Below are 14,582 nucleotides of genomic sequence, written 5' to 3' on the forward strand. Positions count from 1 at the left end.
CTTAAAAGAGGCGTTGACGATTGACTCGATATGGTTAGTGAACGACAGCCTGGAGTCAAAAACAACATCAAGATCCCGAACTGAATTACTGCGCGGAAGTGTTGTACCATTGATGCATTGATGCTACGAGTATAATTGAACAAGAAAGATTCAGTTTTCTTAGTGAAACTGACCACCTTGCACTTGGCGCAGTTCAGAAATAGATTATTATCAGCGCACTATCGGACGATGTTGTCAATACCATGCTGCAGTCGTAGGGCGTCATCTTGGCAACCAATCATGGAGTAAACCTTCATGTCATCGGCAAAAAGCAAACATGGCAAGTCTAAAGATTCCACAATGTCATTTATGTAAATGTTGAAAAACAGCGGACCCAGAACTGATCCCTGCGGAACTCCGGAAAGGAATCGAGTTTTTTTAACAAAACATCGTGAAATGCACTCGAAAAGTCCGTATACCTAAACCACATTTACCTGCCGCCGTTCGTCCAGAGTACCACTAAGAAATTCAGTGATGGTACACAGATTTGTTACAGTAGAACGACCCCAACAAATCCATGCTGACAGCAGTATATTATTGGATGAACATTAAACCTAAAAAAATTAAACAGTAGGTGCTCAAAAACCTTGTAGTTGGATATGTCTTTCCTTACACCCTTCTTGTAGACCGGACAAATTCTAGAATATTTCCATTTTACCGGAAATTGACAGGACTTCAGAATTAAATTGAAAATTATTGTCAACGGTTTCAAGAAAACTCAGGCACAGTCCCGTATCAGGCATGCCGGCACCTGATCATAACCCTGGGTCATATTCGATTTCAGCAATCAGCACCTGCTCCTCAGTCACCGAATGTAGACTATGTGTTGTTGGACGTGGGGGGTACGTGGGTGTTATTCTTAGCAGGGGTAAAAATCTTAGAAAAGTGATTCGCAAAACAATCTCTTGCGGACCTGTAATGGTCTCAGACTGATAAATCATGACGGAAGGAATAAAATTCGTTGTTTTTTTTAATCGTTAATGAAACGAGTCGTTTTGTGTGATTAACTAGTTTCTATTTTTTGTAACCATGAGAATTTAAATTTTAATTATTTAATTTTTTTCTATAACAATGTAAGTAACTTTTTAACAAGGCTCCGTTTCTATCACAACAGAAAATGTTCGCCCTTTCCCATAGGCGGGTAGGTATACACTTTGATGACTAATTTGTTCCAAATTTTAAATCAATTTGTAATGTTTTTTTCGTGACAATATAATTCATGTATCACGTGATCATGAATGATCCAATGAAAACGCGTAAAGTCCTTAGTTATTTACTTTCGATTTTTGATTGAAATAAATTTGTCAGTTTGACAAATAAATGAATAATTTTGTATTTCATTCATTATATTGTCTCATCGAATATAACACGTGGTATGATTAATCATCGATGATATTAAATTCGTGAAATTGAAGCAAGACATTTCACTCGTCCTTCGGACTCGTGAAATCTCCAGATCAATTTCACTCATAATATCATCCGATAATAATCATACCACTAGTTATATCGGGCCTTCAAATAAATATATATTTAGAGTAGGCGTAGGCGACATCACTAATTCTGTTAACAGGGTAAATGTTGCAAACAATTTTATTTCCATAGGTTGCTCTAAATATAAATTTATTTGAAGGCCCGTTATTATAGCTGAAAATAATATAAAGAAAAGTTGCATGAATTGGCGAGTTCTTCCATTGGTTAAAATTAACACACCTATTTCAGATACACCCTGTATACTTTTAGCAGCTCTTACTGTTGGAACTTGTGACTAATTCAGAAGTATTTTTTCTTCTTTTAAGTGTTAAGTGTTTAAGTGTTTGATTAGGCAGATCATAAATAAAAGCAAATTTTGATGTTATAAAGCAAAAGTGGGTTTTTATTCAAAAATTAAGGGCCAGTTTCATAATAAACTTAAAGTCGACTTTATCTTAACTTGACTATAATGGATTGTTGCAACAATATGTTTCTATGGTAAATGGTAAACTTTAATGTTAAAGTAACTTTAGGCTGATTATGAAATTGGGGGTAAGTCATATTTTTTCCGCTAATTTCGTAAATAAATATTGAATGTGAAACCTCGGTGAAACCCTATAATTCATGTAAAAATCAGAAATTGAAAAATTAACCCAGTTTTTTTAATATACTCGTACAGTATGTAAGCAAAATCGGGCTCTGACAACATCCAAACGCTGATAAGGAGCTGCGGGAATCCAATAGGTACGACTCGCCCGCTTACCCCTCGGGATACTTGGCTCGGGAGGGCACCTGCTTGAAGTGGTTGGCGTCATGATAACGTGGGAATCCAATAGGACACACCCGCCTAACCCCGCATTATCATCTAGCTTTGTTTATATTACACCGTGTTGGGGTGAAAAGGAATTTTAGTTTAGTTTAGAAACACATGTTAACAAGAGATCACCTCTCATTTTTGTATTAGAATTGTTAATTACCGTATTGACGTATTAATAAACTTTATAATTGCTTTATAATTTAAAGATTTCTTACAAGTAAGTATTACTTAATAACAAAAAAAAATGTTCTTATTAATTAGCCAGCGACGTATACTAAATATGAGTAATTCTGTTTAATTCAAAGTGCGGATTTTGGCGGCGGAAGTAAAACTTGCCACATCCGGTACAAAATCGTAAGGAACATTTATTTATTGATGAACATAATAAACACAGGCTTGCAACCATAAAAACAGGAAACCCAAAGCGTTTTAGACGAAGGAAATACAACTAAATAATTAAAACTTGACCTAAACATTACCGAGAGTGCATCACGATAACGAAGTAGGAATCTGGTGAATGTTAAAGTTAAATTCGTCAAGTTTTGGGTCATCACATTTCCGATCACAATCCCAGGTTGAAAAAGTCATCTTATTTGATATTAATTTCCAAGAAAGTAGGAGTACAGTAATATCTTTTGTTCATGAGACATTTAAATAATCGTGGGCGTCTTAAGTTCGAGGGCTTATTGACATACACAACAGAGAACAACGAACAACAACAAATCCGTGAACGACGTTTATGGCAGGAAAGTGCGGCTAGCAACTAGTCAAGTCTCCTGCTCCGTTACACCTTGCCTACAGCTGAAAGCAAAGGCAGTTAACCTCAACTCGCCGCCGCCGCAAACAACACTTTTCAGTCACGACGTCTTGTTGCCGGCAAGCGGTTGCTTTCTTGCAGAATACACCTCAATCCAACGATTCGCAACAATCCTCCTGGGTAAGTCCAACATGATTGAGTCACTCCACCAAAAAATTAAATCACTTAAATATATTCGCGACATTTCAACGTTAAACTCAACATCTGCGTCTTTTTAATCGCTCACTTAAGTCGTCAGACGTTTAGAGATACGTTTAATACAACAAATTGTTCGAATGTGCCATAAATAATTACTCTCGTAAATTCACAGTCTGGAAAGAATGGCAAATTCAAATAGAAATAAAGTTTTTTTTCAATGAGGTCAACACTCACTTCCATTTGATAACTATTAATTAATAATTTCCAATTTAATTGGTATTAAGATCTTATCGAACAGTTTCATTTTGAGAACATGCAGCAATACAACAATGAAATTGTAGATTTGTGATAAACCCAGTTCATTCTGACCTACAATCAGGTGGAAATAATAATAATCTATAGTTCGTGTCTTTGGGTGACATCGTCATGCCGTTCACCCTACACACCCTACTGCCCCGAATAAACTTGACCATACATAACACAAACATTTTTCCACACAGTCATCGCAAAAATAACAAACCAACACGCAAACACACACGAAGCTTTATCCACTTTTTATTAAAAAAATAAACACTTCGTGTGTAATGGTACTAGCTGATCGACATTACACACACATTATGTCATCCTCACAATTAGTCTATCTTTCGCTGAAAAAAGTCAGTCATTGATTTTTTCGGTTCCAGGATTTAAAATGCTCAACGATTGAGAAGAACCAAGAACATTTCTTGCACCCCACATTCCACCATAGTTGTACCTGACATATAAGAAACTGGTCCAAAATGACTTCCAGATTAGCCGAAATGCAAGTAAGTGTGGGCATTAAATGACTCGTAGGGTAAAAAAAAAATTATTCGATCCTTCGAAAACATGTTTTTACGTGTGGGCTTGAAGACAACCCATGGAACCCACCGAAAGCCTTGGATGAACAAATGAGTTCAGAAATAACAGTAATTCGTAAAATACAATTTAATCTGAAAGTTTGTTGTTATAACAGTTCTTCGTTAGAAGCCATTTTTTTTATCTGTACTGGCAACAATCGTAATTGATTTGGGTGATTGATAAACACCTGTTTGATGGGATGACACACAAGCCCATTTGTATAGGAAATCGATTGTGCAGGACTCGACCCAGATAACGCGATATAAATTCTGAAATGATCGTTGAATGCAAAAGCTGACCCTTCTGAATATAATAATGGTGTAGGTGCACGTGCCAGATAAACACCTAGCGGAAAATGCAGATTTTTATGGTTGGCTGCATTGTCACCCACACATGCGAATAAGTGCATTTTATCTATTTGCGGCAATCAATACCGCAGTAACGAGTCCAAGAGTCAAGGATTTCTTTTCGTTCGGAGACTATTTTCTTGTCAATGGTACAGCCAAGGCTGCGTAAATAGGTCATCTGTGATTTTTGTTCGGCAGTTGGTGTATTTTATTCTAAACCGAAATCAAATCATTAATTAATATTTTCTATATAAAGAGACGACCACGCAAAAATCTACGTTCGTGGTTGTGAAAGTTGACATTGGGAAATTGGTTGATTCACCTCAGCAAGTAAGATTCTTTCGTTGAGGTTGGTTGATCAGGCGTTACCTGACGGTCGGCACCCACAGTGTGTGACTCACCTGGTCTCAGACTTGGTCTTCCTTATTCAGCATTATTACATAACGCACGATTTACTGATGTCATTTCAAATTGTTCCATGGTGTTTGTGTACATAATTATAATTATGACATGACAAACCATTAACAACCTGCGGTGCAAATTATCGCCTTTATTTGGACCAGGTTGCTAAAAATAGGCTTCTTTGACAGAAGCTACAACATTACATTTTTTAATGTAACACGAACAAAATTTTTCAAGCTCCACATTAGTCAAAATTAATCTGTTGGAATTACTCATACTACAGTTTAGTAGACAAACACAAGATAAAATTGAAAGTGATTACATACCTAATAATGATAATTATTTAAACACATACTACAATAAATAGATTTAATTTTTTTTCCGTTGACCGCTTGTTAATTTCAATATTAATGAATTATTTTGTCTAAAATATAGTGTATTAATGGACCTCATTAATAGACTATTTTTCATTAATCAACGATTTTTGTGATTTTGACGTTTTGATGATATTTTGATGTATAAACAACCTCGAACATGCATTGTTTGCACTTACCAACACTGCAGCAGGTAGTGCAGCAGGGTTTTCTATATTTCATAGCTCCATAACTGCACAATTACGAATTCACTTTTTCAAAAGCCGACCTTTTTGGTTATAATTCGCATGGCATATTTTTCAAAGGTAACTAGGTTTTCACAGTAACCGTGATTTTTACGTGAAATTGAATGGAGTTGACATCTTCTGACACTCTTTGTGAAAAAGTGAATAGAAAGTGTTGAAAAATTTAAAAATGGCCTATCCTGAGGACAAAAAAAGGATGAAGGTATTTTATAAGGTCTCACCTTTATCGAAAAAGATGAAATTGGATTTGATTTGGCTTTAATTTGAAATTTTGTCACAAAAAAGTTTGCGGTCAACGAAAAAATGTTGTAATCAACTCGTTTTGTAATGGGCGATTAATAATCTCAACTATTAAAGGCACTCACTCGCTACACTCGTTCATGCTTTAAACAGTTTCGATTATTAATCGCCTTCATTAACAAACTAGTTTATTAAATAACTATTATTAGTTGACTGGACAAAAAATGTTTTAAATGTGATTACATTAATGAACTGATTACTCTAAGGCCACTGTATTTTGCTGACCATTTATATCAACTGTAACTGTATTATACTACTCATATGTATTAAAGTAAAATAAATCAAAACTTAATTCTCAACAGTTACTTCAAATTCTGGAAGCCTTCCAGTTGAGTTTCCTTGTTATACATTTCCACCCTGAACAGATATGTTGAATATATCTCATCTCTCTTATACTACTAGGTCGAGTCAAAAATTTTCTCCACTACTGAATAACAGAATTTGATTAAAAAAAAATTGGGATGGAGCCGAGTCGAAGACCCGGCCTAGTAACTTACCCGACATCAATTTAAACCAATCTGAATTGACCCGAGATACCTACCTTGTCCGTGTTAACCCACATAAGTCGTCTTCTAATTCTCGCAAATAGTAAATATCATTTCCAACATAAAAACACATGCCCTTTCAACTGGTAATGTCAAATTTCTATGTCACCTCATTATTTTTTCGAGCAACCCCCACCCTCTTCCACCCCTCGTAGTCGGATTGACACCAAACTCTATTCGGTGGTCACTATTACAGAGTTATTTCCAATGGCAAGATCCGAGATTTTTTTGTTAAAAGTTTCAGCAGTTATCGCCGTCAATCTATGAAGACGTAAATTATTTCATAAGTCCACCATGTTGGAAAAATCCGCAAATGATAAACATCGTTTCCGACATAGAAACACATGCCCTTTCAAACGGTAAAGTCAAATTTCCATGTTCCCTTATAATTTTTTCGACCTATCCCCACCCTCTTCCTCCCCCCGTGGTCCGATTGACACCAAAAGCTTTTCAACTCGAGAGACCATTGGTAAGTTTGTGTTGGTCAAATTTGAAAGCAATCGGTCAAAGCGTTTTTGAGTAATCGTGGGAGAACGAAAAGTGGGACAGACAGACGCACAGACAGACGCACAGACAGACATCATTCTAAAAACTTCATAAACCTGTTCAGAGGACCTCAAAACGTAAAGATCTGATGAAATTAGCAATTCGAAATTTTGGACCGATCACAATAACTTACCTACCTTTGGTCGGGTAAGTTAAAAATTAATCAAAATACGGCATAAGAATGACTAAATCTGTTAACAATGAAATTTAACAAATTTGAAATTTACCATCAAAGGTTCATTTTTGTAATAGCGTAAACATAACCGACATAACCAAAAATGTTTTTAATGTCGTGTCTAGTTAAAACATCCGTTTAGTGCCAATACGAGACAAAAAACACCAATATTTTTCAATTGTTTCATTGCCAACGTACTCAGTCATTGTTGATCACGCTGTACAACGAAAGTAAAATTATTCTTTAAAATATAAACCATAAGATTTGATGACTTTTCTTCAGTCCTTGTTCTTTTTCAATTTGTTTCCCTCGAAAAAAATGCTGCATCGCTCGGCACAATCCATAATCCAAAGGAGCAATGTCGGGGCTATAGGCAGAATGTGGTAAAATTTCAACTCCATTTCCTGTGGTTTGAGCTGTGTTGGGACAGCACGGTGACAGGGAGCGTTATATTGTTGGATAAGTATGCGCTTCCGATTGATCATTGCTGGATTTTTTCCTGTACTGCAGCATACACCCTATCCAGCTGTTGACAGTAAAGGTCAGAATTTACAGCATGACCTTCTGGGGCCGTCTCAAAATGCAGCACTCCTTCAAAATTCCACCAAACACTCAACATAACTTTGTTTTCAAAACGATGATGACGAATTCGTGGTTGTGGCTTTCTATCTTTAGGAACCCAGGATTTTTCTGTTAGGATTAATAAAAAAGATCCACTTTTATGTTTTATGTTATGTTACAAGTTACAACACGATGCCAAAAACGATCATCAGTGGGATTTTGAAAGAGTGTTGTACAGATATCCACTCCTCGCTGAGCTTGTGCATCGGTCAGTTCGCGAGGATCCTCCCTAGGACGTTTGCACGTGAAATAAATGACGGTTGATAATCCGTTGAAAAAGGTCCGAGGGTAGCTGACAATTCCCAGCTGCTCCTCCAACGCGACGCGTAGTTCTTGAGGATCAACAATAGATGCTCTTCCACTCCTAGGCCTATCTTCGAGACTCTTGTCCCCGGATGCCCGCGTTCGAACCAAGCTGGCACTATCCGTCTATTGACTACATTCTCTCCTTCGACTTCACAAATTGCCTTTGCCGTAGCCCTCACATTCAACCCCTTTTTTCAGTAGTGTCCTGACCTAACCTGATCTGACCTAACCCCCGAAGAACAATTTTTTCGATTGATATTTGTACCCAAGAAGTTTTTTAAAAAACTGTTTGCAACTTGAGGCGAATATTGGGTGATTCAAAATGATTGTGGATAAGTATGGCAACTATGTACGAAAATTTATGTGGCAACTGTGTGGGTAGAATAAAGTTGACATTTCTTTGACAGTTCAGAGTCGCGCAATTTTGAAAATTGTGGAATCAACGTGCAATGGTATAAAAAAGATCAAATGCACGCTTATGAAATGTTATACCGTGCGATCGAAAATAAAAAAATCGAGATGGCCTTGATTAATAGGTACACTTCAGTTGGCAGCACGTAAAAATTTAATTCAAATGTCATCAGATGTCATTAATTACAGTAGTAACTGTCATTCCCGACTTTCAAGGCACTTACCAACAACTTGTCTTCATTATTTTGTTTTTCCATACCTGAAAAACAACGTGTTCAACAACAGGCCTAGCACAATTCCCGAATTAATGCAAGTAATTACTGATAACTGCTGTCCCGAGTTTGGGAAGGTCATTTGAAAACATGAAGCGAAAAGAGTAGCATTATGTTTGGAAGCTGAAGGCAGACATTTCGAACATTTACTCTAGTTCGTAAATATGATTGGAGCCCCTCATGATTCTTTTACAACCGACAGGTTACACATAATGCACACCTTTATGAAAATTAAGATTTCAACGTTCTCAAAATCACTAACCTAACTTTTAAGACTGACATCTGATAATAATTGAAATTTTAATGAATTGCCAACTGAAATTTTTGGCCCTAGCCAACTCTAATTTTTTTTTTTCGATCTCACGGTACAAATGTCAACCATACCCCACTCACACAGGTGCCACATAAATTTTCGTACATAGTTGTCATATTTATCCACAATCATTTTGAATCACCCAATAGTTATTTTTATATTAAGTGCGTGAAGCGAGTGTTTTTTGTGCATGAAAAGGTCTTTTACGCTGAGACGCAGGTCGAGGCAATAAAAGCCTTTGAATGCACAAAAAACACCTTCACGCACGAAATATCGCGCGTTCAAATGAAATCCTGGGCTGGGAAGGCGTTGGAAACCGTCAATTGTTGTGCTTTTTTAAAGCGTAGATTAATTGGAGTATGTTGACAGCTAACCTAAAATTTAAATCCAAAAAAATCTTTCTTTTTTTCTCTCTTTGCAATGTTTTACATTAAAAATAGAATAACTTAACGATTCCTATTCTCCAAGCCAATATATCTAAGGGCACCCTTTGCTGAAAACGAACATGTTCAATTATGTCCCGATTAAACATAAACAAATATCTTTCGTATCAAACGGCGGGAAATTCAAACTTGACACTGTTCTGAACGGTTTAATTTTTCCAACGCCTACTCGGCCCAGGATTTCATTTGAACGCCCGATATAAACAATATTTTTTCTATTGAGTGATTCAAAATGATTGTGGATAAGTATGGCAACTATGTACGAAAATTTATGTGGCAACTGTGTGGGTAGAATAAAGTTGACATTTCTTTGACAGTTCATAGTCGCGCAATTTTGAAAATTGTCAAGTCAACGTGCAATGGTATAAAAAAAAAACAAATGCACGCTTATGAAATGTCATACAAATGTCAACTTTGTCCCATCCACACAGTTGCCACATAAATTTTCGTACATAGTTGCCATACTTATCCACAATCATTTTGAATCACGCAATATAATTGCTTTCAAAACTAAATTTTAAAATTCAAATTTTTGAAGGAAATCTGAAGTATCAGCGCGGTGACCATGTTGCTAGGTAACTAATAGAAAACAGTGTGTGGAGTGAAAAACAAAAAAGCTCATGTGTGTGAAATCGCATTTCACACACTGGTATGTATGGTTTCTATAGTTTCAATCTTACAACAGTGCAAAAAAAAATGTATGAATTTTTTTTATAACAAAAAGGCCCACTTCACGCGTACATAAGTGTGAGTGAATACCAATTTTTCTTAATCAATTATAGAAAAAAAATAGTTCTTGTATGTCTCCAGAAGCTACAGACTTGCAAAGGCTTGAAGCAAAGAGGTCATATACAGCGTGATCAACAATGACTGAGTCTGTTGGCAATGAAACAAGTGAAAAATATTGGTGTTCTTCTGTTTCATAATTGGCATTGACGGGATGTTTTAACTTGACACGACATTAAAAAAAAAAGGTTATGTGGGTATGTTTATGCTATTACAATAATGACCCTTTGGTGGTAAATGTCAAATTCGCCTGTCAACTCTGTCAAAGCTGACAACCGGAAATGCGTTTAGATTACAGTGGTACCAAAATCATTCAAATTTTCATTGTTACCAACAGATTCACACTCTATGTGTGTTCATATTATTTCTTTCTAAACGGTCGTTGTGTTTATTTTTTTTTTAATTTACATTTGGCAACATCGATTTACCTTACAATTTGCAATGTATAGATCGTTAGTTACTATGACTGTACAGTATAATAAAATGGTTGCTGTGATTACTGCTCCTTCTTATTATCATATTCAGAACGTCTTTTGTACAATGTTGCCACTTTTATAGTAATATATAAACCTATGTAAAACCATATAAACACATAATAAAGAACGTTGGATTACGATTTCGCGTTAATGGTATGGAAAATTGCTGTGTAGCATTTTTTGGCGACAGTTTGGGAACATGCTGTATATAATATTATAAAAATGAAGGTCCGCTCAAAACGCATAAATAGAAAACAAAAACATGTCAATGTTACATTGAACATCAACTGAACATTAACAACTACACGGTCATTTAGACCTACAGATGCGATTGTGCGAATGGCAATAAGACAGTGAGTTGCAGCTGTCACGTCGTTACAATTACCTATTATAATTGTCACGTGGGCGTTACAAATCAAAAACAATTAAACCACCTGAAACATTGACGAACTTATTTGTTGTAACTAGTATGTATATGCTACAGATAATTGATGAAAATAAAGACAACAATTATAGCTAATGTTTCACTCCTGAAACTTTCATAAGTACTTAATACAACGAGTGAGTACGAAATTGCCGAAAATTTTCGATCTTAGATACAAGTATTTATTTCGGCAACAATTTTCACGAGTGAGCGAAGCGAAGGAGTGAAAATTGTCTTAAGAAACAAATACGAGTGGTCTGAAGAGAAAATTTTCGGCAATTTCGTACCCACGAGTTTGTATTCGGTATGTCAATTCACCGAGCAAAGATTAAAAAATTAAAAAATTGAAAATAAAATATCTTAGTGGAAACATATTTGTTGGAAATTTTTGGTGGCATTTTTTTTAAATAATCGCGATTGTCTACGTACTGACCAATTTCGTAAATCTGATTGATGGAGAGAGTGCGAGTTGAATTGTCACATACAAAAAACAGAGTTTTTTTTGATTTTTTTTTAGTGAGTCAATAAAAAGTTGTTTTTTGCCCTTACTGCCTGGCCTACAATTGTGAAAAAAAGTAGCAAAATAAATCAGTATCTTTAGAATTAAAGATCTGCTTACTGTAGTTTAAAATTGCTTCTCATAACGCGAAGAAATTTACCACTTGTCACAAATTTAAATGTTTGTGTGTTAAGTAATTCACGCAATTGTAATGATAAAAAGAGAATTTGTTAATTGTAGCTTCTTAGTAGTGGAGTTAATACATTAATTCCATTGTTGAGGCAGAAGTACCTCATATGAATAGATATCTCTTCCTACTTCTTTTGTTGCAATCTATGAAAATTTTCCTGAGCCTACCTTGGGATTTCCACTTATTTATATTGTATAATTAATAATAATAAAAAATATATCAATTACAAATTATACAGGGCAAGTCATATAAGGTTTATTTCTGAATTTATTTTGTACGCAACCAAGAATACTAATTACGCTGACCACTTGATACCGTTTATAATGTGTTTTAATTTAGTAATCAACGTAGCTATGTAATTTGGCTAAAAATGTCAAAATGACAGTTGATGAATTTAATTTTTGATTTCATTAATCAGAACAGGAAAACGTCATTGTGACATTTTTAGCTAAATTACATATAATGTAATTCCAACTTCAAAAAAACGATGCTTGGCCATGACAATCTGACAGATTTCATCCTGTATATCTGAATAAAAGTTTGGTTAGGAATTTTGAAAATTTTGAAGTCACAGTGTTGCCATACTTATGTTCCGATTTTTTGCGAAACTGTATTAAAAGAAATTAATAAAGAACCAAGCATTTTTTATTAAAAATAGCAATTGAAAAAAAAAACAAAAAGCACACATCTGGTGGAGGCTTTAGTCATTGAATGAGTTTCAAGAACGCTTTCTTTAGTTTAACAAGCAGAAAACGGATAAGTTCTTCTCCAAAATGGAATCACTTTTTTTAAAAGACATCTAAACTTTAACCTCCTCCACTATTTCATCTTCAGAATCATCTTCATCATTAGATTCTCCACTGCCCTGGGCCCTGACGCCTTCAAATCCGGCTCTGCCTCTGACGTATTCTAAACATTTCACCACTACCTAAAAATTTCTTTGCAAGTTAAACCTATTGTTTTATCTCTTATTCTTTCTTAAAAGCTTCGAATTCTTTTTCGCTGAATTAAACAAGATAAAAAGAAACGATATGACTCGTATATTATACCTACCTATAACCTGTTTCAAAATCAAAAATCCACTACCTGTTGAATTATGTTGGCAGAAAAAAAAGAAATCCCTAGAAAAAGTTTAATTTTTTTGGTTTGGCTCAACCTCCCGCCAAAATTTGACATTGAACTGTAGAGTTTATTTACGAAACACAAAATAATTATTATGTACAAAAAGGTTTTAGCTACCATATCATACTTTTTGAGTGAAATAATAAAATAAGAATAAAAAACACGAACTACGACCAAAACGACTGTCCAACAGTTTTCTCTCATAAGCCCACTTTTTTCTGACACTTGCAGACACACTAAAAACAAAAGTCGGCGACGTTGTCGGTTGTATTTCCGAGGTAGAATGCACTGTTCGTGGATTTTTGATTTTGAAACAGATTATACGTTGATTACTAAATTAAATCACATAATCACGTTATAAATGGTATCAAGTAGTCAACGTCATTAGTATTTTTGGTTGCGTACAAAATAAATTAAGAAATAAGCCTTATGTGACTTGCCCTGTATTTTGATCGCACAGTTTTAACTGACATTCACATTCAGCATAACAGACTAGACATTATTATTTTAAATAAACAACAAAAGCAAGCATATCTTTTAGATATAGCTGTTCCAAATTCCCATAATATAACACAGACATATAACACAAAAATTAATAAATATTTAGAGCTCTCCGTTGCTATAAGAAATCTTTAGAGTTTAGAAAAAAAATCTATTTTACCAATTATAATTTCAGCAACGGGAATAGTACTGCAATCTCTTTTTAAAAATTTAAAAATTTTGGACTTACAGAACACATTACTGGTTGAAATCCAAAAAGGTATATTATTATACTCATGTCATATCGTGAGGAAATTCCTTAACATTGACACAGAACATATTACACAACAAAGTCAAAATGCGGAGGCGAGACGCCGGTAATTATGTTGATAAGCACTGCACTATTACTTGATAGTAATATCCGTAATAGTGTATGTACTCCGGCAAAATTGCCGTGCCGCCGGGTGGCGGAGGGATAGTTTTTTTAGGAGTAATATTTAGATATATCATTTCCGAATTTTTTCCAATGATCTTAGCATTTAATAATAACTGAAATTTGATGATAATTAAAATATTGTTGAAGAAAATAACTATATTAAATATGAAGCGGTGAAGACTTGCCATAATTTTATTTAAAATAATTATTTTTAAATATCGAATACCTACACTTTGCGTTTTCACAAAACAAGAACAAAAAATTAAATATGCGTAGGTAATTATAATTATATAATCGACGCACAAAGCACCCCAGAAATATTATCAGTATATTGCAGTAATAACTGCGTTTGTAAACGTTCTCATTACCCACTGACCAGGGTTCCAGGAGCGCATGTCTTTTAGGATTTATATCACGCACTTCTTATTGATATTATTCAGTTAGTTTACTCACGGTAAACTGTTTACCAGCTTTTTGTAATAATCTCAAGGGAGTGATTCTTTTAAAAATGCATAAATACTTGTCATCTAGCTTAAATTCTATAGTTTCCATCGACTTGGAGACTTCTTGGGCGGCAAAAAGTTTACAAGAAGCTCTCCAACAAGCCAGATTTGACGTAAGCAACAAAACATTAAAAACGTATTTTGCAGAATTATTCATTCTTCCATCATTGGATAATTTTAAATACAGTTTTTATACATTATTATGC

At 34.9% G+C, this 14,582-nt stretch overlaps 1 protein-coding gene across 1 annotated transcript in view; it reads left to right on the top strand.

Moving 5' to 3' along the window:
* Positions 1 to 3,965: 3,965 nt before the first annotated feature.
* The window catches only part of LOC138123891 (zinc finger C2HC domain-containing protein 1C), a gene marked incomplete in the record, with an annotated part of 18,303 nt that continues 7,686 nt past the window's right edge, over positions 3,966 to 14,582 (top strand). Inside the window, 1 exon segment of the mRNA XM_069038722.1 lies at positions 3,966 to 4,087. Coding sequence (XP_068894823.1) covers positions 4,061 to 4,087 — 27 coding nt within the window.

Source organism: Tenebrio molitor, chromosome 2 (genome assembly GCF_963966145.1).
Source record: "Tenebrio molitor chromosome 2, icTenMoli1.1, whole genome shotgun sequence".
Taxonomy (NCBI): domain Eukaryota; kingdom Metazoa; phylum Arthropoda; class Insecta; order Coleoptera; family Tenebrionidae; genus Tenebrio; species Tenebrio molitor.